Raw genomic sequence first — 24,869 nt, 5'->3', positions numbered from 1 at the left:
CTCAGCCAGATGTCTTGCTTCTGGCCTTTTCCTGACCGGGCATGGAGCACCCAGTCCCTGGAGGACTCCGCTTCCTGAGTTCCGTGGTGTTCAGGAGGCCTGGCTGACTGTCCCTCTCACCTCTGTCTCGTCACTGCCTAGCCCAGGGCCACCTGCCCAGTAGGCCCAGCAAATGCCATATGAGTGGATGAGTGGCTGCCAGAGCCTCCTTCCTTCCATCCCAGTCCTGTGGTTTATGTCTCTCCCTTGTTGCCTGTGTCCAGAATGAGTCAGCTGAGGCTGCTGCCATCCTGGCTTGGGGCACAGGCCTCGAGGCTCCTGGCCGCACATGGCGTCCAAAGGTTCAGCTGGTACAGCAGGTCGTCTGGGCCACCGGCCACCTTCCCAAGCAGCAAAGTTGGAGGCGGCTCCAGTTACATGGAGGAGATGTACTTCGCCTGGTTGGAAAACCCCCAGAGTGTCCACAAGGTTGGCACCCCAACCCTGCCCTCTGTGCAGGAGAGAAGGTCCTGGGGCTGGGCTGTGGAGAGGGGAGTGGGGAGAAGCAACTTGCCTGCTGTGTGACCCCGGGCAGGTTTCTTTGTCTCTCAGGTCCTCCATCATCTTTGTGAAAGAGCTTGGTCCTCATATCGGGTGAGGAAAGTCCATTGCTGTCCTGTTGCTGGACCAGCCAGTGGGCGGTGGTCTGTCTTGAGAAGCCCTGATAATGCCCTGCTCAGTCACTCCTGGTCTGAGGCCTGTCCCTGCCCGCTTTGTCATGCAGTGCCGTCTCCAGATGTCCTCTTGTTATATAGTTTGGAGCATAAGTGTTTACATATATAGTAAGCTGATAAAATAAGTACCCACTGATGGTTAAAAAAAAATAAAATCAAAATCAGATGGCAGGACAAAAGTGAAAAGCGTAGCTGCTCTCTTTCCTTCACTCACATGCCTCAGAGGAAAGTAATATGTTCACATGATCCAAAAACAAAAAGTATTAAGTTCTACAGTGAAAAGCCTTCCTCCCATTCCATCCTGTATCTGCTCAGCTCCTACCTGTCTGTTCCCCAGTCTATTCTTAATTTCTTCTGTATCCATTCAGATAAACTTATTGCAAACATAACTCTGGATTCTCCCCCTTTACACAAAAAGTAACATGTAACATCCACTCTTTTGCCCCAGGCTTTTTTCACTCAGCATACTTCTCCAAAATTTTCCATGTCAGTACCTCAAGAGCCTCATTTTTCTTTTTCCCAGCTGTATAGTATTCCACTGTTTGGATGGATGTTCTACATCCATCCCCAGGGACAGGCATCTGGCTCGTTTCCAGTCTCTGACTGTCATGACCGGTGCTGTACTACATCATCTTGTACGTTCATCATCCTGCACGTGTGCAGCTAACTGTGGCATAAATTCCCCAAAGTGGAATTGTTGGGTTAGAGGGCATCTGTGTACATAATTTTGATGGGTGTTGCCAAATTGCTTTCCACACGGCTTGTACCACCTTATTCTCCCACCAGTACTGTATGAGAGGGCATAGAGGAAAGCACTTTTGTATGTGTTCTGCTAGAACGTGGAGGTACTGGTGCATGTGCCCATCTGCTTTTGTTTCTGCACGAATAGTAGCAAAGCATACATCCTCTTCTGCTGTGTTCACTTTACAACATATCTTGGCAATATTCCACATCCACAATAATAAATGTGTCTTTTTAAAAAAAGACTACATAATTTTCCAGAATCTAAATTTACCATCATTTATTTAACCAGTTTCCTATTGATCACTGCTTAGATTGTTTTTACGTTGTCATTTTTATAAAGTCTCCTGCAGGGAACATCCTTGTACATGTAGGCACACCTGTCCAAGTACATCTGTAGAATAAATTGCTGGCAGTGGAATTGCTGGTTCAAAAGATACATGCATTGGAAATGTTGAGGGCCTGCCTGCCCTTACCCTCCACAGAGCTGCCTCCAACCCACAGTGTGTGAGGGCATGTTTTGCCTATGGATAGAAGCCCGTTTCATACATAAAGCCCCTTGATCACACCTTATAACCTCCCCCACCCACTACCAAGCTGGGTCCTGGAGAGATCCAGAATTTGGGTGGGGGCCCTGGGCTGATTGAGAAGGGTATTGTTGGCAGGGTCCTGGGAGGGCCCTGAGAGCTATGGTGGTGAAGGAAGACTGATGTCCCCTAGGGCCCCAGCCTGGGCCACCCCGCGCTACTCCCAGGCCCTAACCTGGCTGTTTTCTTTCTTCTGCCCCTGCCCAGTCCTGGGACAGCTTCTTCCGGAAAGCCAGTGAGGAAGCCTCTTATGGCCCGGCTCAGCCCCGGCCCCTTTCTGTTGTCCCTGAGAGCAGGCCGGCAGTGTTGAGCCGGACCAAGACCAGTAAGCTGGTGGAGGACCACCTGGCTGTGCAGTCTCTGATCCGGGCCTACCAGGTGAGCGGCTGGGAGGGTACAGGCTCCTGGGGTGTGGCCAGGTGCTGACGGCAAGAAGACTGGCTCGGCTCCAGCGTCACTTCAGGGAGCTTGGTGGCTCTGGCCCCTCCTCCTGCTCTTTGTCACGTTACCATTCACATCACTTACCACCCCCTGTATTTTCCGTGCAAAGTGGTTTGTTTGTGGTTTTTCTCATCTGTGGCCCACACCACTCTGCCCCAGAACCTGGAGAAGTACTTAGTGAGTGATCAGCTTCAGTGAGTGTTGAATGAAAGGTGAGTAGATTGCCCCTTGTTAATGTCTGTTTTCTCTTGACTGAGCATTCCAAGAGGACAGGGGCTGATGTCCAGCAGGTGCTTAATTAGTATTTGTGGAATGAATGAATAGTTCATTAAGCAGCTCTCCCCCATCAGCTACTCTGTCCTGGAGACTTAGGCTCCCCTCTGCTGGGTTCCCAGGCTGGGCCCTTGCTATGTCAAAGATTCCTGATGATGTTTCCTATTCTTGGTCTTGACCGAACAGGACTAACCGGAGGGCTGTACTGGGTGTTCACTCCATAAAAATGTAATCATTTGGGATCTGTCTGGGAATCAATGGCAGGAGGTATTTCATAAGAGAAACTTGTCTTGAAGACATGCAGAAGGAAGGGTAGGGGCATCCTGCGGTGCTTGGTAGAGACTCCGTGGGAGGGTGCAGCAAGCTGCTGCAGGAACTCGGGGGAGAGGGAGGCCTTAGCAAACGGAAATGGCACCTTGCCTCTGAATGATGCACTCTGTATGGGATGGCAGCTGCCTGCCCAGGTGTGCTGGGGCGGAAGAGGAAAGGTGCACAGGACTGGGCTCCCTCACTGGCCTCAGGACCCATGGATCGTGGGCCACCTGCGAGGAAACAGCAGTGATTGTAATTATGTTTTTCTTGGCTGGCTGAAAGAGGCAGAAAGTGATCTGACTGTTGACTTTGAAAAAGGACAAGGAACATAAAACTCTGTATGAAATACAGGGTAGCATTCAGAGTATGGCCTGAAGGCCTTATCTTCTAAGTACAGTCCCAGCTCTGCAGCAGCTCTTTGTTCTTTCACTGGCCAAGACCAAAGCACTAGGGTCCTTCCAGCAGGATGGTCTCCGGATTCAGGAATGTTACTCCATACTTGCATGATAAAAATCTGCCTGGTAGTGAGCACCTACTGGGTGGGCTGTAGCCCCTCACAAGTCACTTGGGGGCTGAGCTCTGGTTTGACCCATCTGCACATAGTACTGAGAAAAAAAACCCAGGCTGCTTCTTAATGCATGTTTTCAAGCATATAATAGGTAGAAGAATTATGTAGTGAACCCCCATCAATACAGGGCCAGTCTTGATTCATCTTACCCACCTCCGGCTCCACCCATAGCCACTGATTATTTTGAAGCAAATCCCAGACTTCATATCATTTCATTCATTGAACGTTTCAGCATGTATTTCCAGAGGTAAAGCCTCCTTTAAAAATATTCAAATATGGACTTCCCTGGTGGTGCAGTGGTTGAGAGTCCGCCTGCTGACGCAGGGGACACGGTTTCGTGCCCCGGTCCGGGAAGATCCCACGTGCCGCGGAGCGGCTGGGCCCGTGAGCCGTGGCCGCTGAGCCTGCGCATCCGGAGCCTGTGCTCCGCAACGGGAGAGGCCACAACAGTGAGAGGCCTGTGTACCGCAAAAAAAAAAAAAAAAAAAATTCAAATATACCGTGATAGTATTATCACACCTAAAAATAGTAATAATCCTTAATGTCACCAAATACCCAGCTGGTATTCATGTTTGCCTGTTTGTCCTAGGATTTCTTTTTACTGCTTGTTTGAATCAGGATCCAAATAAAGCCACAGGTTGTGATATGTTGACATGGCTTTTCAAGCCTCTTGTACTCTACTCTGCGGGTTCCTCTCCATTTCTTTTTGTGTTTCTTGCTCTGTGTGTGTGTGTGTGTGTGTGTGTGTGTTTGTGTGTGTATATAAGAAACCAGGTTGCTTGTCCTATAGCGTTTTCTCGAGTGTGGATTTCGCTGATTGCATCCTCATGGTGTCACTTCATCTGTCCCTTTGCCCCATGTAATTTCTGTAAATTGGTAGTTAGATCTAGATGCTTGATCCAGCATAGATTTGATTTTTTCTGTTGTTGCAAAATCAGCTTCCTGGTGGTGATGGGCACTTCATCAGTTAGCAGCTAAAGATAATTATTTCCTGGACACATTAAGTCATTGGGAGTGGTAAAAGTGGTGATATTCTAATTCTTTCTTTCTTTGTTTATTACCTGAAATACTTCTCTTGTGAGAACCTTCCCTTTGTCAGCTCTGTTTATCCTGAGGTACAAATTGTATAGGGAGGGCAGGATCAGTGCTTGACTTTTCCTTTTGTTGTTGGATTTTCAAAATTATGACATGGTTTCCTAGCATCCTCCAAAGATGGCCAATAAAGGTTTTTCTTCTTTTTCATAGTATGATATGAATGCATGAATTTAAACATATTTAATGAGTTTTAGTCTGCTATAGATATTATCCTTTTTGTTGCTCAAAATGTGTCCTTATTCCCAGCCCCAGTAGTGTTTGAGCACCCCTTTGCTATCTGGTAGGACAAGATGCTTTGAGCTCATCTCGCACATTTCTGTCCAGCCAGCTCTCCAGGGAGTGAGGGAGTATTTACTGCTATTGGTTTGGTCATGACTTCTGGGTTCTTTTGATGGTTAGAGCCAGGAAATATGTATTTTTTTTAAGATACCATACTTTATGGGTTTATACTGATGCTTCTATATACATCAAATGTAGGACTTAGTGTTTGTCCTTGACCTCATCAGTCTTATGTCACCATCTCCTTTTAAAGATACCAAAAATAGAGGTTTTCAAAGACAGCAATACAATGACTTACTTGATTTTCCCACAATCCACACGTGACAGTCTGAGAATACAATTCTAGTACTACCACTGCTCATTGGTACTGTAAATGAATTTATGATCTTTTTATTCCTGCAGTTCTGTTTGTCTTTGGGGAATATTCTGTTAGTCAGTTGGAATAGTTCCTCTCTTTGTAGTTATGCCACCAAATGGATGCATTAATTCATTTGTTTTGTCTTACTTTCAATTTTTAAAACTTAATTTTATTTTATAGTGATATAAAATATTTATAAGATTCCAAAGTCAAATCGTCAATGCAAGATATATTCTTAAAAGTCTAGCTTCTAGCCCTGCTGCTCTGCCCTATTTTGTCCTTTCCCTATAGGTAATAATTTTCCTTATTTTATAGTTTTCTTATTTTACTGTATATTCTTCTAATGCATATATTTATTTGTAGACATGCAAATATATACAAATATATGCAAATGCATGCATTTACTTTTCTCTTCCCTTTCTTAGATACTGGGTAGTTCACCACACACACTTTTCTGTAATTTGCTTTTTTGCTTAATAATATTTTGTGGAGACAACCTCATAGTAGCAGTTAGGAACTTTCCTCATTCCTTTTAGCAGCTCTGTAGTATTCCCTGTGTGGATTTCCCATATCCATTTGCCAGTCTCCTGTTGATGGACATTTGGGAAGTTTTTAGAATTTTGCAATTACTAATAGTACTGTAGTAACTACTTTTGTGTACGCATTCTTTCCTGTTTTTGAAAGCTGCATGTTGTACTTTGAAACAGAATTGAGCTCCTGCCACCTTAGTGGCTATGGTGGGGTCTCCTAGGCAACTATTCAGTGGCTGGGTGCTAGAGATATGTGGAAACTTGAAATTCTGAAGGGGGACTTGAGGGGCCGGGGCCCAGAATCTCAGTCTTGGTGAGGGCTGTCCAGCTGTGTTCCAGCTCCTCCCTGACCTTTTCCCCTTCTCCAGATCCGTGGCCACCATGTGGCCCAACTGGACCCCCTGGGCATTCTGGATGCAGACCTGGACTCCTTTGTGCCCTCAGACTTAATCACCACCATTGATAAATTGGGTGAGTCGGAACCCTTTCCTGTTGCCCTGGCGACACCAGAGCCAGCTGGTGCCTGTGCCCGGTGAGGGGCTCTGAGACTACAGTGCCTCTGGGTCTTGGGTTTCAGCAAGCAGCCTGGGAGGCTTTCTTCTGACCCTTGCCCAGCTATGCATGGTGTCCCTGCAAGGGAGGTCTCCCCGTCTTCCCTAGCTGGTGTGCCACGCTCAGCAAGCTTGAGACACCTGTCCAGGCCCACCCTTATGGCGGCAAGCTAGGCTCTGACTCATGCCCTGTGCCCTGCAGACAGAGGGCCTTTGAGCTTTAGGCTAGACATGGCGGGAGGGTCCTGGGGGCACTGTTGGGAGGTCTGGGGATACAGCTGGGCTCCACCTGGGCCTGACCTCCCTCTCTCCTCTCTGCTGCCCGGGCTCTGCCATGTGTGCCTCCTAGCCTTCTACGACCTGCGGGAGGCTGACCTGGATAAGGAGTTCCAGCTGCCCACAACTACCTTTATTGGAGGCTCTGAAAACACCCTTTCTCTGCGGGAGATCATTCGGCGCCTGGAGGTGAGCACAGGCAGGTGTGTCGGGCATAGCTGATGAAGCTCTGGCGTGCGATAGAGGGAGGGAGGGCACTGCCTTTTCTGTTCCAGATCCCAAGGCGGTTGGTCTTCTTCTTGGCTCCTCGTGGAGTGCTCCCCTTTCCCCCAGAACACATACTGCCAGCACATTGGTCTGGAGTTCATGTTCATCAATGACGTGGAGCAGTGTCAGTGGATCCGGCAGAAATTCGAGACCCCTGGCGTGATGCAGTTCTCCAGTGAGGAGAAGCGGACCCTGCTGGCCCGGCTGGTGCGCTCTATGAGGTCAGGCTCCCAGCACCACCCCGGGCAGCCTGAGTGGCTGGGGGGCCTGCTCCAGGGCTGTATGAAATGTCCCAGGCCCTGGCTAAGAAGCTAGGAGGGTGCCTGGTAAGGGAAGGCAGGGCTGGATGGTGCTCCAGGAGAACATGACACCGAATGAGGGTGGAAGTGGCAGAAAGATGTCCCTGTGTGGAATGAGTGTAGCAGCGCCTTCCTGCAGGCGGGGCACTGCCTGGCTCTGCCCCTGAACTTCTCTGAAGCTGGGTCTGCCCAGGGCTGCGGGGGCCTGGAGGAGCCCCTGGCCCAGCTGCTGGGAGTAAAGTGGCTCCCTGAGCAGTGACGTGTGGGCTGGAATTTGAGTTGAGCTGTGAGGCATCTTTGGGGCATGATGAGAGAGCCCCAGGGCACGTGTGTGCTGGAGGGCAGTGGTCTGGGAGCAGGGGAATGGCTAGTTGGAGCAGTGTGACTGGAAGGGGAAGAGAGGGTGGTAACTGGGAATGGATGGAGCCAGAGGTCTGTTGAAGTTGGGAGGACCCTCAGCCTCCCCGCCGACCTATGCTGCTTTCTGGTAGGAGCACCATGGTGTCTGTGCCAGGTCCTGGACTGCGCAGAGGGAGGTGGCTTTGCAGCTTCCTGTGTCCTGGCATCCTGCTCCAAGCCCTCATGAACAGCCCCCAGGAGCCCAGCCTCTCCACCCTTCCCCATCTCTCCCAAGCAGGTTTGAAGATTTCCTGGCCCGGAAGTGGTCCTCGGAGAAGCGGTTTGGCCTGGAGGGCTGTGAGGTCATGATTCCTGCCCTCAAGACCATCATCGACAAATCCAGCGAGATGGGGATCGAGAATGTCATCCTGGGGATGCCACACAGGTGTGCCCTTCTCCTCCAGGCCCAGCAAGCTGAGGTGGATAGGAGGCTTTGAAAATCAGAGCAGGGGTGTTGGTGGGACCTGGGGATAGAGGCAAAGTGGTCTAGAAAGTTATCAGAGTCCCTGGGCCCTGGGCTGCTCATCACAGAAAGCACGTGGCCAAAGCCACATGGAACCAGGCTCTCTTAAACTGTTTCTCTCTCACCATGTTGCTGTTGTCCCCAGGAGTATTGAGGTTACAGAAGAGGGGTATATCATGCTACTTGAGGTTCCTGTGGACAAGGGGATGTGGAGGGGCACATCCCAGGGAAGTGAGGGCAGAGCCTGGGCAGGTGGCCTCAGGTTCGCATCCCCTGGTGGGAGGTCTCTGGAGGTGAGCCGAGGGTCTCTTTCCCCGGCTGCAAGCTGGCCACACATTTCCTGTGACTTTGATAAAGACTTGGAAGGATGGTCTGGCCACTGGGCAGTTACCTCTGAGCTGGAGCCTGTGGGCTAACAAGGAATATGGCCAAGGTGGCCAGGGGTCCTGCTAAATGGGCTGGAAGAAGACTGCTGAGCAGTTTGGGGGGCAAAGCCCCTGCATTTCCTGTGCCTGTTTCCAGCTGCTCACAGGTGGGCCAGCCCCGGACTGCATCAGCACCAGGGGCATCCCCACCCTGTGGGCTGGCCTCCCGGGAGCCCGAGCTTTGCCACACAGGCTCTGCGCTCTGGGGGTCCCAGAAATGCTTGGTGTCTGGTCAGAGGGTCGTGCAGAGCTGGCCCCGTGGTCTGAGGAGGCAGGGGCATACGTGGCTTCAGTAGAACTGTGGGAGAGGATGGTGCTGGGCCATTAGGCAGCTCTGGGACTGGGTGGTGGTGCTGGCCAGGCTCCTGGCCTGAGGAGGGCTCCAGAGTCAAGGGCTGCCCTCGGCCAGGCCTCCGTATTTGGGGAGGGGCCTTTGAGGCCGGAGGCTTTGCCCAGAGGGGCTGAGGGTTGTTCATACGGCTCCTGTGATCCCACAGCCCTGCCACCACCGCAGAGCAGGAGAGGGGCCCGCTGGAAGAGCGCTGCCCTTCTGTCACTGGGCCGTGCAGGGCTGGAGGTCAGGGTGTGAGCAGGCCTGGGGCCTGCGTCCGCTGGTAGTCTATGGGGAGCGGATTTGGAGTCACGTCCTGTGCCCCCATCAGGCTGGTGCCCACCCATGAATAGATTGCCCCGATGGGAAGTTCAGGCTGGACTGGAGAATCCCTGGGCCTGGCTGCTTTCCTCCCCCCACCCCTCAGTCCTCACTCAGCTCCTCTGGACAGGTCCTCTGGTGACTCCTGATCTTAGGGGCAGTCCAGTCCCCTCTTCCCTCTCCTTATCACTTCCATATCACTGGGCTGGGGTGGGGGGAGCCATGTGTGAGCAGCTGTGATTCGTTAGCAGCTTGGGGTCAAGGTGCTGGGTTGGGCTCAACTTTTGGTTGGGGAGAGGGGTGAGTAGACACCCTGCCATGAGGCTGGGTGGCTCCCTGCTCGCGAGGGCCTCCTGAATCTGAGTTGTAGGGGTGGATGCCTGCCTGCCCAGGGGGGCCGGCCAGCTGGACCCACTCACACACCTTGTAGATTGAGGCGGGATGAGAGGGTGGGGCCTTCCAGCCCCCATGCTAACTCTGATAGGTCCCAGGTGGGCAGGGAGCATGGTAAGAGCCCTGCCCCCTCTGGCTCCAGGGGCAGGCTGAACGTGCTGGCCAACGTCATCCGCAAGGACCTGGAGCAGATCTTCTGCCAGTTTGACCCCAAGCTGGAGGCGGCGGATGAGGTGGGTGCCAGGCCCAGGCCCCAAAGCCTCTGGAGAGCTGGGTATTTGGGATGTGGACTGGAGAGGGCCTGGGCCAGGAGCTTGCAGGCTCAGACAGACCTTGAGGTGGATGGACATGCAGAAGAGTGGGAGAGAGGCTGGGGGTGTCTGTGTGAGGCTCCTAAGGTGTTTTGGAGCCAAGTGCTATGATCTCCAACAGCTGGGAGAGCCCTCGGGTAATCTGGGCTAACCTCCCTCTTTCCAGCTAGGGGGACTGAGGCCCAGAGAGGTGTGCAGGGAAGCGCCTGAAGTTATTCAGTTCAGCTCATGTGGCCATACCTCTGTGCCCAGGGTCCTGTCTACCTTCCCTGAAGGGCTGCCTCACTCACTTGTTTGACCAGCACAGCACTGGGAGGTCAGGACGGTTTCCTGTGCCCACTGATGAGCAGAGAGAATATTTTTCTGCCCTCACCCCCTTCCTGGCACGTATACATGTCATGCATGCCTCATACCCCATGCCTCTGCCCATGCTGGGCCCTCAGCCAGATGGCCTTCCTCTCTTCTGCTCTCTGCCTCTTTCCCAGCCCTGCCTGTCTCCCCTTCTAGTGACTTTTCTGGTCCTCCAGGCAGAATCCTGTCTCTCCCTCCTCTGTGCCTCCTTTCCCAGCAGATCCGTCTCTACTCTGGCCTTTTCCATCACGCGCACGCACACGCACACACGCGTGCGTGCTTGTGTGTGTGTATGTCTGTTTTCCCTTCCAGGCTGGTAGCAGGGTGATGGCAGAGACCTCATTCCCGAAGCCCCAGCACTCAGCACAAGTGCATGGTTTGTTAAAATGAACCACATTAAATGACTGCTCCAAAATCATCCAGCACGTTAGGCCAGAGTAGGAATAGAATCCACATCTGCTGGCTCCCAATCCAGAATCTTCCCGCCATCATGTTCATTTTGCTCAAGCACCTTCATCTCTCTGAGCCTCAGTTTGCTCTTCTGTAAAATGGGGATAAAAGTTCCTGCCCCCAGAATGGTTGTGAGGAATCAGAGACGACATGTGAGTAAACTGTAAAACCTGGCCAAAGGACACTTTAAACAAATTTACTTTTTTTTAATAGAAAAAGTAATGTGAGCATCGTTTGAAGAAAAGATTACACAATGAGTGTGTTTCCCTTCTGAGACCCCTTTCCTGCTCCCCATAGGCTCTGCTGCGGTCAGTTTTTGTGTTAAAGTGTGTACTTCCAGAAATGTTCCACGCAGTGCGAACACACATATGTGTTCAGTACAGCTTTATTTGTAAAAAGCCAGGGGAGCAGCTCGTGATGCCTCTGGCCACCTTGCTGTTTTCACTTAATGGGCTGTCACTGTTTCAGAGCTGCACACAGAGCTCCCCAAGCTTCGAGTGCCCCTCTGGTTTCTGCTATCTCCTGTTGATGAGCATTAGGTGGTGGCATGAGTGTCTTTGCGCACATGTGTGCACTTTTAGATGGCATCCGAGAAATGCGGTGGCTGGAGCTGAGGAGGTAGGAATGAATTGCCCTCCAAAGAGCTTGCAGACAGCAGCGAGCCCACACGCTGTGTGCGAAGGTCCCAGGCCCCCGGCTTCCCTTACTCTGTCCAACCTTTCCATCTTTGCCAATGTTCTATGTCCAAAAGTCACTGCATTTGAACATATTTCTCTGTTTCGAATTTGAGCGTCTTTTCACATGTTTAAGTCATGGGTGCCTTTTTCTGTAAATTCCTTTTCCTGGCTTTTGCTCATTTTTCTATGGGTTTTTTGGGCTTTATCTCACCAATTTGTAAAAATGCCTTATGTATTGAAGGAGTTAGCCCTTTGCCTGCGTTTGTCTGATAAGTATTTTCCCAGCTTGATTTTTTTCCCCTAATACTGTGCATGGATCTTCTTCCCACATGGCAAATATATTAGATTTTAGCTGTCTTATCCTTTATGGCTTCTGAGGTTTGTACATTGTTTAGAAAGACTTTCCCTACTCCAAGATCATAAAGTATGTCATGTTTTCCCCTGATACTATGGCTTTGTCTGTACATTTTTGGTTACTTTGGTGTAAGGAGTTAGGTACGGGTCCTGCTCCAATGTGTGCCCAGAGGCCTAGCCCGTGGTCTCAATACAAATGAAGAGCCGCCCTTCATTTCTGTGCCTTCACTGCAGCTGGCTGGCCGCTTCCTACGGGTGCCTTACCCCTTCCCCACCCTGCCATCGTTAATGCGGAGAGGATGGTTGTTGATAATGTGGAGGGGCTCCAATAAGGGAGCCAAGGCCCAGGGAACCTGCCTACCTTTCTTAGGCCAGCCTGGAGGGCAAGAAGGGCGTTGTGCTGGGTTTGGGGAAAGGATGCAGGTGTGAGTCAGGGACAAAACAGCCTTCCCAGGGAGCAGAATCCAGGGAACGTCCCAGCGCCACTGTAAGCTTGCATGTCTGGGATAGGGTGGGGGGGGAGGTTCATCACAGGCCACCCTAACCTTCAGGGCTCCGGAGATGTCAAATATCACCTCGGCATGTACCATGAGAGGATCAACCGAGTCACAAACAGGAACATCACTCTGTCGCTCGTGGCCAACCCCTCCCACCTGGAAGCTGTGGACCCCGTGGTGCAGGGGAAGACGAAGGCAGAGCAGTTCTACCGCGGGGACGCTCAGGGCAAGAAGGTGAGCTTGCCTGGGCCCTGAGGTCCTGGGTTCTGAGGGGTGGGCTCTGAATCTCTGAAGTCCAGGAGCAGGGCTGGGCTTCTCGGGCTGCGGCATGGGGGCCCCTCCTGGCTTATATCCTGCCCTGCAGGTCATGTCCATCCTGGTCCATGGGGATGCCGCCTTCGCTGGCCAGGGTGTGGTCTACGAGACCTTCCACCTGAGTGACCTGCCCTCTTACACCACCAACGGTACCGTGCACGTCGTCGTCAACAACCAGGTGAGGGCCTGGGCTGCGTGCTGGGCCCTGCCAGTGTCGTCCATCCCTGAATCCAGGCAGCACTTTGAGGGGACGAGTGAGGCGTTTCTGGGTTTAACCCCCCCACTCTGCTACTTACCAGAGTGTGATTTCAGGCAAGATGCCTGATCTCTCAGCCTCGGTTTCCTGGTCTGTGGAACTGGGAGGTATATACATCTGTCTGTCTCTGTCTCTGTGTCTCTCTGTCCTTCCCTCTGCAGCCCCCTCCCCCCGTATTATATATGTGAGAAAGCAGTAAGGTCAGAGGAAGATGGGTATAACCAGCACCTAGCAAGCACTGAGGCTGAGCATGTAGCTAGATGCTGCCTTGAGCTGCATGTGACCCAGGCAGTCTTAGAGCACAACTCTCACAGCCTTTGCTTTTAAAAAAGGTAGCTGTGGTTAATAACAGCTCTTCCTCTGAGCCTGTAAAGCCCTGGGTTAGCTACCTTATTCGCATATTAAGTCATTTAACCTTCACAGTATAACCCTGTGAGGTAGGAATTTAATGAGCCCTTTTAATCGATGAGGAAACAGGCTTTGGGAATTAAGTACCTGGCCCAAGGTTGTACAGTTAGTAACTGGTGAGACTGGGTTTTACCCCAACTTGCGCTCCCCACTCCCACTGTATAAAAATGATTGCAGGAGAAAGAGCAGACACGATTCCCCTGGTGTTACCGCCGTCCCCGTGGGACCCACGGCTACGTCTGATTTTGAGGTCATCCACTGTTAGCCCATCGTGTCCCCTGCACCTCCTGAGCACACCCGATGGACCTCGAGGCAAAGACGCCTCTCCCCTGGCCCCCGGCCCTCTGGTCTCCCAGGCGGCTGCTGCTGTTCAGCTCTCAGTGCCTCCTGCTTCTGCAGATTGGCTTCACCACGGACCCCCGGATGGCCCGCTCCTCACCATACCCCACCGACGTGGCCCGTGTAGTCAACGCGCCCATCTTCCACGTGAATGCAGACGACCCAGAGGCCGTGATGTATGTGTGCAGTGTGGCGGCCGAGTGGAGGAACACCTTCAATAAAGACGTCGTGGTGGACCTGGTGGGTCTGGGGAACTGAGGTGGAGGTGCTCGGACTGTCCCTGCCGTGGCAAGTGCGCCGGGTCTGCAACATCTTTGCTAGTCGGGGCTGAGCGGCAGGTTTAGAACTGCTGAGCACCATCTCTGCGGAGGCCTGGGGGTGGGGCATTTGGTGATGGGTTGTAGTGGGGGCTGGTGAGGCCTCACGGAATGCGGCCTGCCAGGTGTGTCCCAGTTGTGCAGTGACTGCGCCAGCCACACCGCCTGGGCGCGGGACCCACCTTCTGTCCCTGCAGGTCTGTTACCGCCGGCGTGGCCACAACGAGATGGACGAGCCCATGTTCACGCAGCCGCTCATGTACAAGCAGATCCACAGGCAGGTGCCTGTGCTGAAGAAGTATGCAGACAAGCTCATCGCCGAGGGCACAGTGACCCTGCAGGAATTCGAGGTGGGCCCGGTCAGCGCCTGGGATCAGCCTGAGACGGTTGCTGATGTCATCAGCCCAGTGCTGGGCACTGGCGGTTTATAGAAGTAGCCAATATGGTCCTTGTCCCCAGTAGCCCCCAGTTATCAAGGGGGACAGAGGACCAAAGACATTTACAGCCTGGTGGGGTACAGTGAACGCTGCGATGCGTGGAAGCCCATCCTCAGGCCAGAGTCCAAGAAGGCTTCCTGTAGGAGGTAGCCCTGAGCCGGGTTTGACCCCATAGTTATCTGTGGATGTGCTTGCCCTCCCACCTGCAGGGAGCTCTCAGAGCAAGGACTGTGAGTCTTCCCTGCGTTCCTCCAAGTCCCTTGCTGAGTGGAATCACCTGAACTCTTTCCAGGATTCCCCCTGCACTCTGGGACTTTTATCTCTGGCCTTAAGGTCCCTGTGGGCCAGTGGGCAGACAGTTCCTCTAGAATGTGGTGAGAGGGACCAGGGTTTATGAGTCTGGGTTGACTCAGCCTCCGGCTGCCCAGGGCATCACTGCCTCAATCCAGGCCTTCACCCTGATTTCAGGAAGAAATCGCCAAATATGACCGGATCTGTGAGGAGGCGTTTGGCAGGTCCAAGGATAAAAAGATCCTGCATATAAAGCACTGGCTGGACTCCCCCTGGCCTGGTGAGTGAGCAGCGTGTGGCTGAGAGTGTTTTGCCTGGGCGCTGGCCTCTGGCACTGGGACCAGGACTGGAGTGATCCTGAATGAGGGCAGTCTCTGCCCAGCCCAGAGGCTGTGGGCTTCGTCCCTGAGACCCCTGAGGCTGTGTGGGACTGATTCCTGCAGGTGGGGTAGGCGGGAGTAGAGGTAGACAGTGTCGCCCTCGGGACACATGTGATGAGCTGCTTCCTGGAAAGGGCTGGGTCAGGGAGGGTGGACCGCAAAGTGGAGTGGGCCCTGGGGGAGGGGTGCTCAGCGGGCCTCTCTGGGGCAGAGCTAGATGGCTGTGACCCTGGGTCCAGGGAGGGGCCTCGCAGGCGCCGGAGGGGAGGATGTTAGGTGGGTGCTGTCAGCTGTCCCAGGTCCCCAGGATGGGCTCAGGGTTTGAGTGCCATTGGGGTTAAGGGAGTGGTGGGCCCCTGAGTCCTGGGGAGACAGCCTGGCCAGGGGAGCTGAGGCCCCACTGCCACACACAAGTCACAGAGCCTCTGCCCTCTCAGGCTTCTTCACTGTGGACGGGGAGCCCAAGAGCATGACATGCCCAGCCACGGGTATTCCAGAGGACATGCTGACCCACATTGGTGAAGTGGCCAGCTCTGTGCCCCTGGAGGACTTTAAGATCCACACGGGTGAGGTTGCTGTGCAGGCTGCAGCATGGGCCACTGTCCCAGACATCGTGCCCCAAGGGAGATGGCATCAGGAGTCAGGGAGGCCCGGCCCTCATCTTGACTTGGTCTTGGGTAGATCAGCGGAGCTCTCAGTGCCTCCTTTGTGCCCCATGAGGTGCCTGTGTTAACAGCTCCTCTCAGGGTGAGCAGATGTGGATGCCACGCTCCCAGCTGGGTGCTGGTGACCAGGCTTCTGTGGGACACCTTGTATTTTCCCAATGCCTTTGCCGAGGGCATCCCTGCATCAGGCAGAAGGAGAGCAGGGAAAGAAGGGCTTCCCATGGAGGGGGCGGTTGGGCCTAGAATGTTGGGCGGCAAGAGTGCTGGGCTGGGTGGATGACAGAGGGCGACCCTAGGCTAGTAGGTCATCACTGGCTGCGCCTCTTGGCCACGATGGTGTCCATCGTGGCCTCTGCTCAGGCAGCCTGGAGGGCCCCCGCGATGGTAGTGGGGTCCCTGTGCACCCTCTGAGCAGCCTGTGGGCGTTCCAAGAGGATTCCTCCACATGCACGTGGAGGCCCAGGTGTCTTGGGGCACCGGCTCTGTGCAGTCACACAGGGTCTGTGTGGGTGTAGGGCTGATGGGAGCCCAGCCTGGGCCGGGTGCCTGGGCTCAGATCCAAGCACCTTCATAGCTATGTGATCGTGAGTAAATGAATTCCTTCTTCTGAGCGTGTCTTCTCATCTAGGGGTGGGGGAGTTTGGTACCTCTCCCGTGGGCTTATGAGAAACGTCCCTGAATCAACGAATGCGGCGTACGCATGTGGCGGATGATTGCCTAACGGTGCCTGCTCCTTCCTGCAGGGAGGGAGGCTGGTGGGGATGTGGGCTCAGGCTGGCCCTGTGTGTTGGCTGGAGTGGTGATGCTGGAGGAGGGGCCTCCTGCATCCTGCCGGGGCCCTGCTCGGTGGGAGGGGTGTACACTGAGTATATGCACACCCGGCCCAGGTCCCAGGGACTATGGCTGTCCCAGATGGGGTGGCCAAGCCCCTGTGGCCTTCAGGCTGGCCCTCCCCTCCCGCAGGCCTCTCTCGTATCCTGCGGGGCCGTGCGGACATGACCAGGAAGAGGACAGTGGACTGGGCGCTGGCAGAGTACATGGCCTTTGGCTCCCTGCTCAAGGAAGGCATCCATGTGCGGCTCAGTGGGCAGGACGTGGAGAGGGGCACATTCAGGTGAGGGTGGGGGGCTCTGGGCCCAAGGCCGTATGGGCATTAGCCTTGTGCCTGGGGGGAGCTGAGAGCTCAGCTGCGCTGGGGATCTCTCACAGTCGGCCCAGGGTCTCTGGAGTGGAGTGGCCCTTCCTTCTCTTCCTAGACCTTGACTGGGAAGCCAAGGAGGTGTTCTCAGGTAACTCTATCAACATGCTAGCCCCCACCCTTGGGCCAAGCTGTCTGAGGGCTGCTAGGCTGCCTGCCTCTCTGTCCCCACGGGGCCAGCGTGCAGAGCTGACTGCTTGGCCAGAGCTGTTGGTTGATGTCAACCCTTGTGGTTATCTATGGTCCTCAAGATCCTTTGTTTCTCTTCTGTGAACTACTGTCAAGCCAGCTCCCTGCCATCATCTTGCTTGTTCGCAGTTCGGTTTTGGGTCCAGATGAGGGACTTTACACTTGCCGGTTGTCCTCATTACATTTACTCTGTTTGGGACCCCGGATGTTTGGGATCTCAACTCCGTCTCTGCCATGTTAGTGAGTCCTGGAGGTGTGGCTTCCAGTATTCGACAGGCCATCTTTCCCACGTCCCACTCCCTCATCACTGCTGGTCTTGCTCCAACCAGGGTACAGAGGGCCACTCCACTGCACCCTGAGTTGCATGTCAGTCCTCACAAGGCTTGGGGTTTGGCCAGGGGGGCCCCCCTTATGCACAGGAATTCCTGCCTCCTGTAAACCTGGACAGAGCAGGTGAGGTGGTAAAGGGGCTAGCAGGATGGGCAGGGAGATGGTGCCCCTGGGGTGTGGCCTCCTAGGGTCTCAGGCTCCACCCAGCATCTGGGAGGTCGGCAAGGCAGGTCTCATCGGATCCCTCCTTAGGTGAGAAGCTGAGCCTCTCACGCCTGTGCTCCAAGACCCCCAGGGCATGTGTGAGGGCACCAGTGGGAGGGGAGGCTGCCCAGAGGAAGGACCAGATCGCTCTGGTCTTCCACGGCCTTCTTGATGTCGCCATCCTGTGGGACTTTGCCTGGTGTCCTGCTCAGTCCGCCCGCCTCCCCCCACTTCCTGGTCTGTGTCTCTGCAGTCACCGGCACCACGTTCTCCATGACCAGGAAGTTGACCGGAGGACGTGTGTCCCCATGAACCACCTCTGGCCTCACCAGGCCCCCTACACTGTGTGCAACAGCTCCCTCTCGGAGTACGGAGTTCTGGGTGGGTCAGAACTCTGCCTGCAGGTCGGGCGGGCCCTGAGATGCTTGGGGACCAGAGAGGGTCTTGCACCTCAGGGTGTCTGTTTTTGTTGTTTTGACCGTGGTCTGGGGCTGGGTGGGGCCAAAGAGGCTCAGAGGCCCCTGGGTGGACCTGAGTCCTCGGACAGCCCTGAGGGACAGTGGTTGGGCTGCCCCCACCTGAGGCCACATCAGAGATGAGGTCCTGTCCCATCTGGCCCCTCAGAGAGTACAGATGGGGGGTGGGGGTGCAGTCTGGCCTGGGTGGGAGCTCTGGATACCAGAGCTTGTCCCTGGGCAACAGTGGGCCCAGACAGAAAGCCCCATCGAGTCCACTGACTGCTGCTGCCACTGACCGGCCCTGAGCCTGGCCTGGCCACCTCCACGTTCCTGACCTCTGTCTTGCCCTCTGTGCCACCACACCCAGCAGCCCCGTCTCGAGGCCCCCTCCCTAGACTCTGGGCTACCCAGAATGCCCCCCTGCACTCTCCCTTGGCTTGACCTTTAGCTGGCCTGCTTCCTCCCAGAAACGGGAACCCACCGAGACTGGCCACCGCTTCTGGGGAGCTGCCTCTGGGGCTGTTCCTGCCCGTTCCCCTCGGCAGCCCCGCCATATTTGGGGGGCCCCTTGGCAAATGGGCCCTGCTGCCTCCCCAGGGTGTCTTTGGAGTTGACTCCTGGCCTACATAAGGCTGAAGCTGGCTGTACGTGAGGTCAGGGCTGAGAGCGGCATCTCTGGGTGTGTTGCCGGTGGCCAGGAAGGGAGATCCTGGTCTTTGGGCGCCAAGGAGTCCCCGGGCACTTCTGTCCTGCTGGGAGGGACGGGCGGGGCAGGCAGCGCGTGGGAGGAAGGGCTGGGTCTGGCCGGAGCCACCACCACTTGGGGACCGTGTGTGACAGGCTCTGCCTCGGCGTCTCCCGTTTAGGCTTCGAGCTGGGCTACGCCATGGCCAGCCCCAACGCCCTGGTCCTCTGGGAGGCGCAGTTTGGTGACTTCCACAACACGGCCCAGTGTATCATCGACCAGTTCATCAGCACGGGCCAGGCCAAGTGGGTTCGGCACAATGGCGTCGTGCTGCTGCTGCCCCACGGCATGGAGGGCATGGTGAGGGCCGTGGGGGCGGGCCCCGGCCGGCCTGGGAGAGCACGGCTAGACCTTGGCCACTTGCAGAGTTGAGGGGGGGTATGTGCCTCCCAGTCCCCCGGAAGCACACGGGTCTGCAGGGTGGGGCCTGCGTAGCTCTGCGTCACCGCTGCTGAGGTGGGTGATGCTGCTGTCCCAGCAGTAAACGGAACGGACATGCCTGAGCGCCTGCTTTGTGCCGGGACCTGTTCCCACTTTCCAGATGAGGAAACTGGGGCACAGAGAGGTGGAGTAGCTTGCCTAAGGTCACACAGCTAGTAGCTGGAATTTGAACCTATGTTGTTGGGGGAACCGCATGTGGGGGAGAAGGAGGATGTGCAGGCCCTCGGGGAGGGGAGGAGCACAGCATCAGGAGATGCCAGCCTGGTGGGTGTGTGGCCTGACCAGGTGGAGCGTGGGCAGGGCTGTGCTGGCTGCAGTGGATGGCCCCGAGGACCCACTCAGCTTGGACTGGTCACGTGGTCAGGGATTGATCAGTACTGCTCAGAGTCAGGTCTCCCTGTGCCGTGCACTTTACACGCCACGTATAATCCTACGGCATCCTCACAGCTGGACCAGGCAGTCAGTTCTGTTCCCGTTTCACGTGCGAGGAGAGAAGGCCTGTGACTGCCCACAGTCTCCCAGCTGTAAAGGTGGCTGGCATCTCACTGGGTGGAGCGTGAGTCAGGCTGGTTGCGGAGAGTTGGGCCGGCCTGGCTGGTGCCTGTGGCCATGGGTCCTTGGGGCGTCCCCACTAAGGGAGGAGCAGGTCACCCCTGTCCCACGGAGAGCCAGCTTGGAGGACAGCGTGGGGGGTCTTGCTGCTCTTATGGAGCAGAGCAGCCCCGTGGGCCAGGGTAGGAGTAGGAGTCAGACCTGGGTTTGAATCTGTCCCTTTCTGGCTGAGTGACCTTGAGGTTGTTTCTTAATCTCTTTGTCCCTCACCTTCCTCATCTCCATCGCAGGGCTGCTTTCACAAGACGAGAGAATAATCTGTGTGGGGTCCGTAGAGCTATGTCTGGCACACCACGGGCACATAGTAAACAGTCACTGCTGTAGGTCAGAACGTTCTAGAGAAAGAGCATCTTGGCCTTTTTGCTTTTTCCTTCTGCCCCACATGTTCACACATGGTGGCTGTGGCCAGACCCTCATCGGAGGCTACCTCCCTACTCTTGTCCCACATTCCTGATGCTTTCCTGTGGTTGAGACTCCGGAGTGAGGGCATCTCCTCCACGAAGCCCTTTAGACTCTCCCCCAAGCGCAGAGTCCCCGTCCTGGGTGGCAGATCCCCAGTCCCCCCCGAGCGCTGGCCAGCCTGGGCTATCTGGCATTTGCTCCCAGGGCCCGGAGCACTCCTCAGCCAGGCCCGAGAGGTTCCTGCAGATGAGCAATGATGACTCGGACGCCTACCCCGTGAGTGTTGCCCGCCCTCCCCCAGGACAGGAGTGCACGCTGCCCTGCCCAGCAAGGCCAGGGTGTGGATGCCACAGGCAGGCCACCTCCCAGCCGCACCCTGCCCCTCCAGGCGTTCACCCAGGACTTCGAGGTGAGACAGCTCTACGACTGCAACTGGATAGTGGTCAACTGCTCCACGCCGGCCAGCTACTTCCACGTGCTGCGCCGCCAGATCCTGCTGCCCTTCCGCAAGCCGGTGAGCCACCCGCCCTGGTCGTCACCGTGACCGTACCGGGGCCAAGTGCAGGGCACCCTGGCCAAGCAGGGGCGGCTGGCAGCCGGGCACGTGTTTCCCTTCCAGCTGATCATCTTCACACCCAAATCTCTGCTGAGGCACCCAGAAGCCAAGTCCAGCTTTGACCAAATGGTTTCTGGTATGTGCTGGGCGTGTGGGGGAGACGGCTGATGGGGGGCCTGGTGGCCCACGTGTGGCCTCTGCTCCCGGGACTCTTCCGTTCTTGCCTCTGTCTGTGGCTCTGTTGGCCCTGAAGCAGCTTCTGGCATGATCCCCGCCAGCAGCTGGGTTGGGAGGTTGGTGCAGCGGCCGGGTGGCTGAACCCACTTGGGTCACTTATGCGGAGCACCAGGGCCAGAGGAGTGCACTGGGACCCCGCAGCCTCCCAGCAGGGCCGGCCTGGCTGCGCCGGAAGAGCTTAGAGGCAGGAGGCCTGGTAGAGATCTGCTAGTTCGTGGGACACTGAGTATCAGTTCACTCATCCGTTGTTTTCTCTCATGAGCCGGACAGACGTTGCTGGCCCTGGGGAGCCAGCGGCCCCTCCAAGAGCTCTCAGCCTCATTTAGCTGGGAGTCGGAGGTCAGATAAAGCACCCGAAGGACCAGGTTTTGGAAGTGAGACGTGACCCAGTGGAGGATCAGGGAGGAGCAGGTGTGGGGCCTTGAGGCTTGGCAGAGCAGAGCTGTCTGGGAAAACGGTCCTGGGTTGTAGGCAGAGGGGCAGGGGCTGGCCAGGAGGACCTCAGTGGCGTGGACAGGTGCTTGTTCTTCACGTGTGTGTGTGGGCATCCCCTCAGATGTGGCGGGTGGCTGAGCCAGCAGTGCAGAGCTCTGGCGTTGGGCTGGACCGCCTGGGCTGAGTGCCTAGTACTGGTGGGCCCTGGCAGCCAGTGACCCTCTCTGCCACAGTGTCCTCATCTGGGTTGCAGGGACCCTACAGTACCTTCCTCAGAGGTTTTTGTAGTATTTTTAGTCTGGTGCCTGGCACATGGCATGAGCTCAGGAAGGAAAAATGGATGGGACTTGGGGATGGAGGCTGGGCTCTGGGGCTGAGAGGGAGGACTGTGCAGGGTTCGCCTTCCAGCTTGGTGACGGGGTGGATTGAGTGTGCCTGGGAGGTAGGCATGGCTGGATGGGGAGCAGGTTTGGGACAGTGACGCTGTCAGATGGGGATGTGACATCACCTCTGTCCCCTTCAGGGGCTCTCCCCATCATCCCCAGCGCCCCCCACCCCATCACCTTATTGTTGATGCTCCCAAGGCTCTGCCCTTGGCTCCAGCCACTGTCTCCACCCTTGTCCCTATGACGTCTCAGAGTGTCCTCTGTCCCCTGCTCCATTGTTTGGCTCAAGAGGTTCCTATTGCAGCCACAGGTCTAAATCTGGGGCTTGTCTTAGTGGCCAGGGAGAACCTGGAGGTGCCAGGGATGTGGACCTGATTCCCAAGCTGCTCTGGCCCCTCTGGGAGCAGACGCCCCTGCCATGACCTGTCGGTCCCCAGGGACCAGCTTCCAGCGGGTGATTCCTGAGGATGGGGCTGCGGCGCAGGCTCCCGGGCAGGTGCGGCGGCTCATCTTCTGCACGGGAAAGGTGTACTATGACCTGGTGAAGGAGCGGAGCAGCCAGGGCCTGGATGAGCAAGTGGCCATCACACGCCTGGAGCAGGTGCGCCCGAGCCCCTCAACTGCTCAGAGTGACGAGCAAGGTCATATCGCCAGCCCCCTGGCCCTGGGCAGCGTGCCAGGGCTGGGGCCAGTGAGGGAAGCGGTGGCTGCTCTCCTGGGGGCCTGGCATGCGCATTTCCCCCTTCCCCTAGCTATTCCCTTCTTTCTCCCTGTCTGTCCCAGATCTCTCCATTCCCCTTCGACCTGATCAAGGGAGAGGCAGAGAAGTACCCAGGTGCAGAGCTGGTGTGGTGCCAGGAGGAGCACAAGAACATGGGCTACTACGACTACATCAGCCCGCGCTTCATGACCATCCTGGGCCGAGCGCGGCCCATATGGTACAAGGCTGGGTGCAAGGGGTTGCCCGCCATTTACCCCTCACGTCTTCCAGGCCTGAGGCTCTGGGGGCTTGAGGCCCCATCCTGGCTCTGCCCACCCCATTTGCTGTGTGACCCAGCACTGGCCACTGCCCTTCTCTGGGCTGCATTGGAAACTGAGGAGTTGGGCCCCATAGTCCCTGCTGGCTCTGTGACTGTCAGTGACAGATCAGCTTCCCCATCAGGGATCCTCTTTAATTTGGCCTTATGGAGGGGAAACCTTTGTGTTTGTTCTGCAGCCAGAACTGAACTAGAGAACCTCCTGTGTGTCTCAAATCTCCTACCTTTGATCTTAGGCCAGTGACTTGGCCCCTTGGAACCTCAGGCTCTTTGTTTCTGCAGCTGGATTAGACCCGGTGCAGTCCTGGGGTAGCAGCAGGGCCAGGCTCAGCCCTCCGCTTAGCTTGACTCTCCTCCCCCAGGTATGTTGGCCGAGACCCAGCAGCTGCACCAGCCACAGGAAACAGGAACACTCACCTGGTGTCTCTGAAGAAGTTTCTGGATACTGCCTTCAATCTCCAGGCCTTTGAGGGCAAGACATTTTAGAGCCTGCCTGGGTCTTGCTGTGGGGTTGTTGAGGCCACCGGGGACATTAGGGACTGGCTGGCTCTTCTGCCCAGGAGAGGGACTGTCAGGGTCCCCAAGATAAAACATACCCATGCAGTGATTGAGGCCAAAGAGTAGGTACCGCTGGCTTCGGTATTATGCCACCTTGGGCCTTTGTGTTTATTTCAGAATCTCTTAGGGCTGAGAAAGCCAGAGGGGTCTGATAGATGGGCTGTAGTTGTAGAGTGTTTCTCCAGCTGCCCGGGTCTCTCTGGAGTGTTCGTGTGGCTTCTCCGTCTGTGTCATTCCTGTCTCTGCAGACAGACAGCCACCCAGGAGCCCGTGTCTCTGGTCTCTGTCTCCCAGCCTGGTAGACTTGACTGCTGCTCACCCTGTCCTTGTTCGTCTGTGGATTCAAGAACTGTTCTCTTTTGTGCTCTTAGAAATAGAGATCTTAGCAATAACAACCAGGTGAAGCAAAACCATGCCAGGTGATTTATATGTGCTCTGTTTTATGGGGTGTGTCATAATAAAATATGTCAGCTTCTGTGTGAAATACAGCCAAGGCTCACATGTACCAAAGTAGAAAACCAAATAACGGAGAAATTAGAAAATGCTTAAGGGAGACTTCCTGTTGTCACTTCCTGTTGTAAAGTTGGGGGAAGAGGCAGATGGTTTAGAGACGGTGAGGGATGGGGAGAAAGAAAAACGGAACGTGTAGGGGATAACTTCTGCCCCCTGTGGCCAGATTTTCCTTTGAGCACCAGGCGATGTCTGCAGATCTGTCGGCATGGCCGGTCTTTAGCCTTTCGTTGGTTTGCTTCCCTGCAAAGATGCTGGGGAAGCAGCAGCACAGGAGGGATGGTTTGCTTTCTGCAAATCATTTATCCCCGGCTCCCCTTCTCAGAGCACTTCCTCCGTGCTAGACGCTGGGACCCAGGGTGAAAGAAACGTGTGTCTTGGAGCCCAGCACGGGAGATGGGTAAACAGTTTTCAGTTGGCCCTCCGTATCCGTGGGGGTTCCACAGCCACAGATGCAAAAATACTTGGGGAAGAAAATTCCAGAAAGTTCCAAAAAGCAAACTATGTTACGTGGCATTTACATTGTATTTACAACTATTTCCTGGCATTCAGACTGTATTCGGTATCGTAAGTAATCTAGAGATGAGTTAAAAGTATGTGGGAGGATGTGTGTAGGTTACATGCAAATGCTATACCATTTTATACGAGGGACTTGAGCATCCGTGGAGTTTGGTATCTTCGGGGAGGTCCTGGAACCAATCCCCCATGGATACTGAGGGACTGCTGTCATTCACTGAATTGTGGGTTATGTTGGAGGTAAGTGCAGAGGGCTGTGGAAGTCAGGGAAGTCTCCCTGGAGATGATGGTGTTTGAAGAAAAGAGTCCTACAGGACAGCTGGGAGAGATGAGCCTCTTATAGAGCAGACCCGGAAATACTGATTGATCATGGGGTTAGAGTGGG

At 55.3% G+C, this 24,869-nt stretch overlaps 1 protein-coding gene across 3 annotated transcripts; it reads left to right on the top strand.

Annotated features, from left to right (window-relative positions):
- Nucleotides 1-264: 264 nt before the first annotated feature.
- OGDHL (oxoglutarate dehydrogenase L) lies at nt 265-23,386 on the top strand. Of its 3 annotated transcripts, XM_022564513.2 has the most exons (22): nt 265-468; nt 2,249-2,419; nt 6,266-6,368; nt 6,798-6,913; nt 7,058-7,212; nt 7,928-8,074; nt 9,765-9,855; nt 12,317-12,496; nt 12,627-12,755; nt 13,641-13,820; nt 14,095-14,247; nt 14,803-14,905; nt 15,443-15,571; nt 16,634-16,784; nt 17,845-17,972; nt 18,916-19,094; nt 20,454-20,525; nt 20,638-20,763; nt 20,869-20,941; nt 22,301-22,464; nt 22,647-22,801; nt 23,263-23,386. In XM_022564513.2, exons 1-22 carry the CDS (start codon nt 265-267, stop codon nt 23,384-23,386), a joined length of 3,033 nt encoding a protein of 1,010 aa, XP_022420221.2. The 3 variants fall into 3 exon arrangements, with proteins under 3 accessions (XP_022420221.2, XP_089753953.1, XP_089753954.1); XM_089897827.1 differs by lacking the exon at nt 2,249-2,419; XM_089897828.1 differs by lacking the exon at nt 13,641-13,820.
- The last annotated feature ends 1,483 nt before the right edge of the window (nt 23,387-24,869 follow it).

This window comes from Delphinapterus leucas, chromosome 16, assembly GCF_059928025.1.
Source record: "Delphinapterus leucas isolate spDelLeu-1000000601 "Yukka" chromosome 16, BTC_Dleu_Yukka2, whole genome shotgun sequence".
In the NCBI taxonomy this organism is placed as follows: Eukaryota; Metazoa; Chordata; class Mammalia; order Artiodactyla; family Monodontidae; genus Delphinapterus; species Delphinapterus leucas.
Note: the sequence above shows the minus strand (reverse complement) of the source record. Positions and strands in the feature narration are given on the sequence as shown.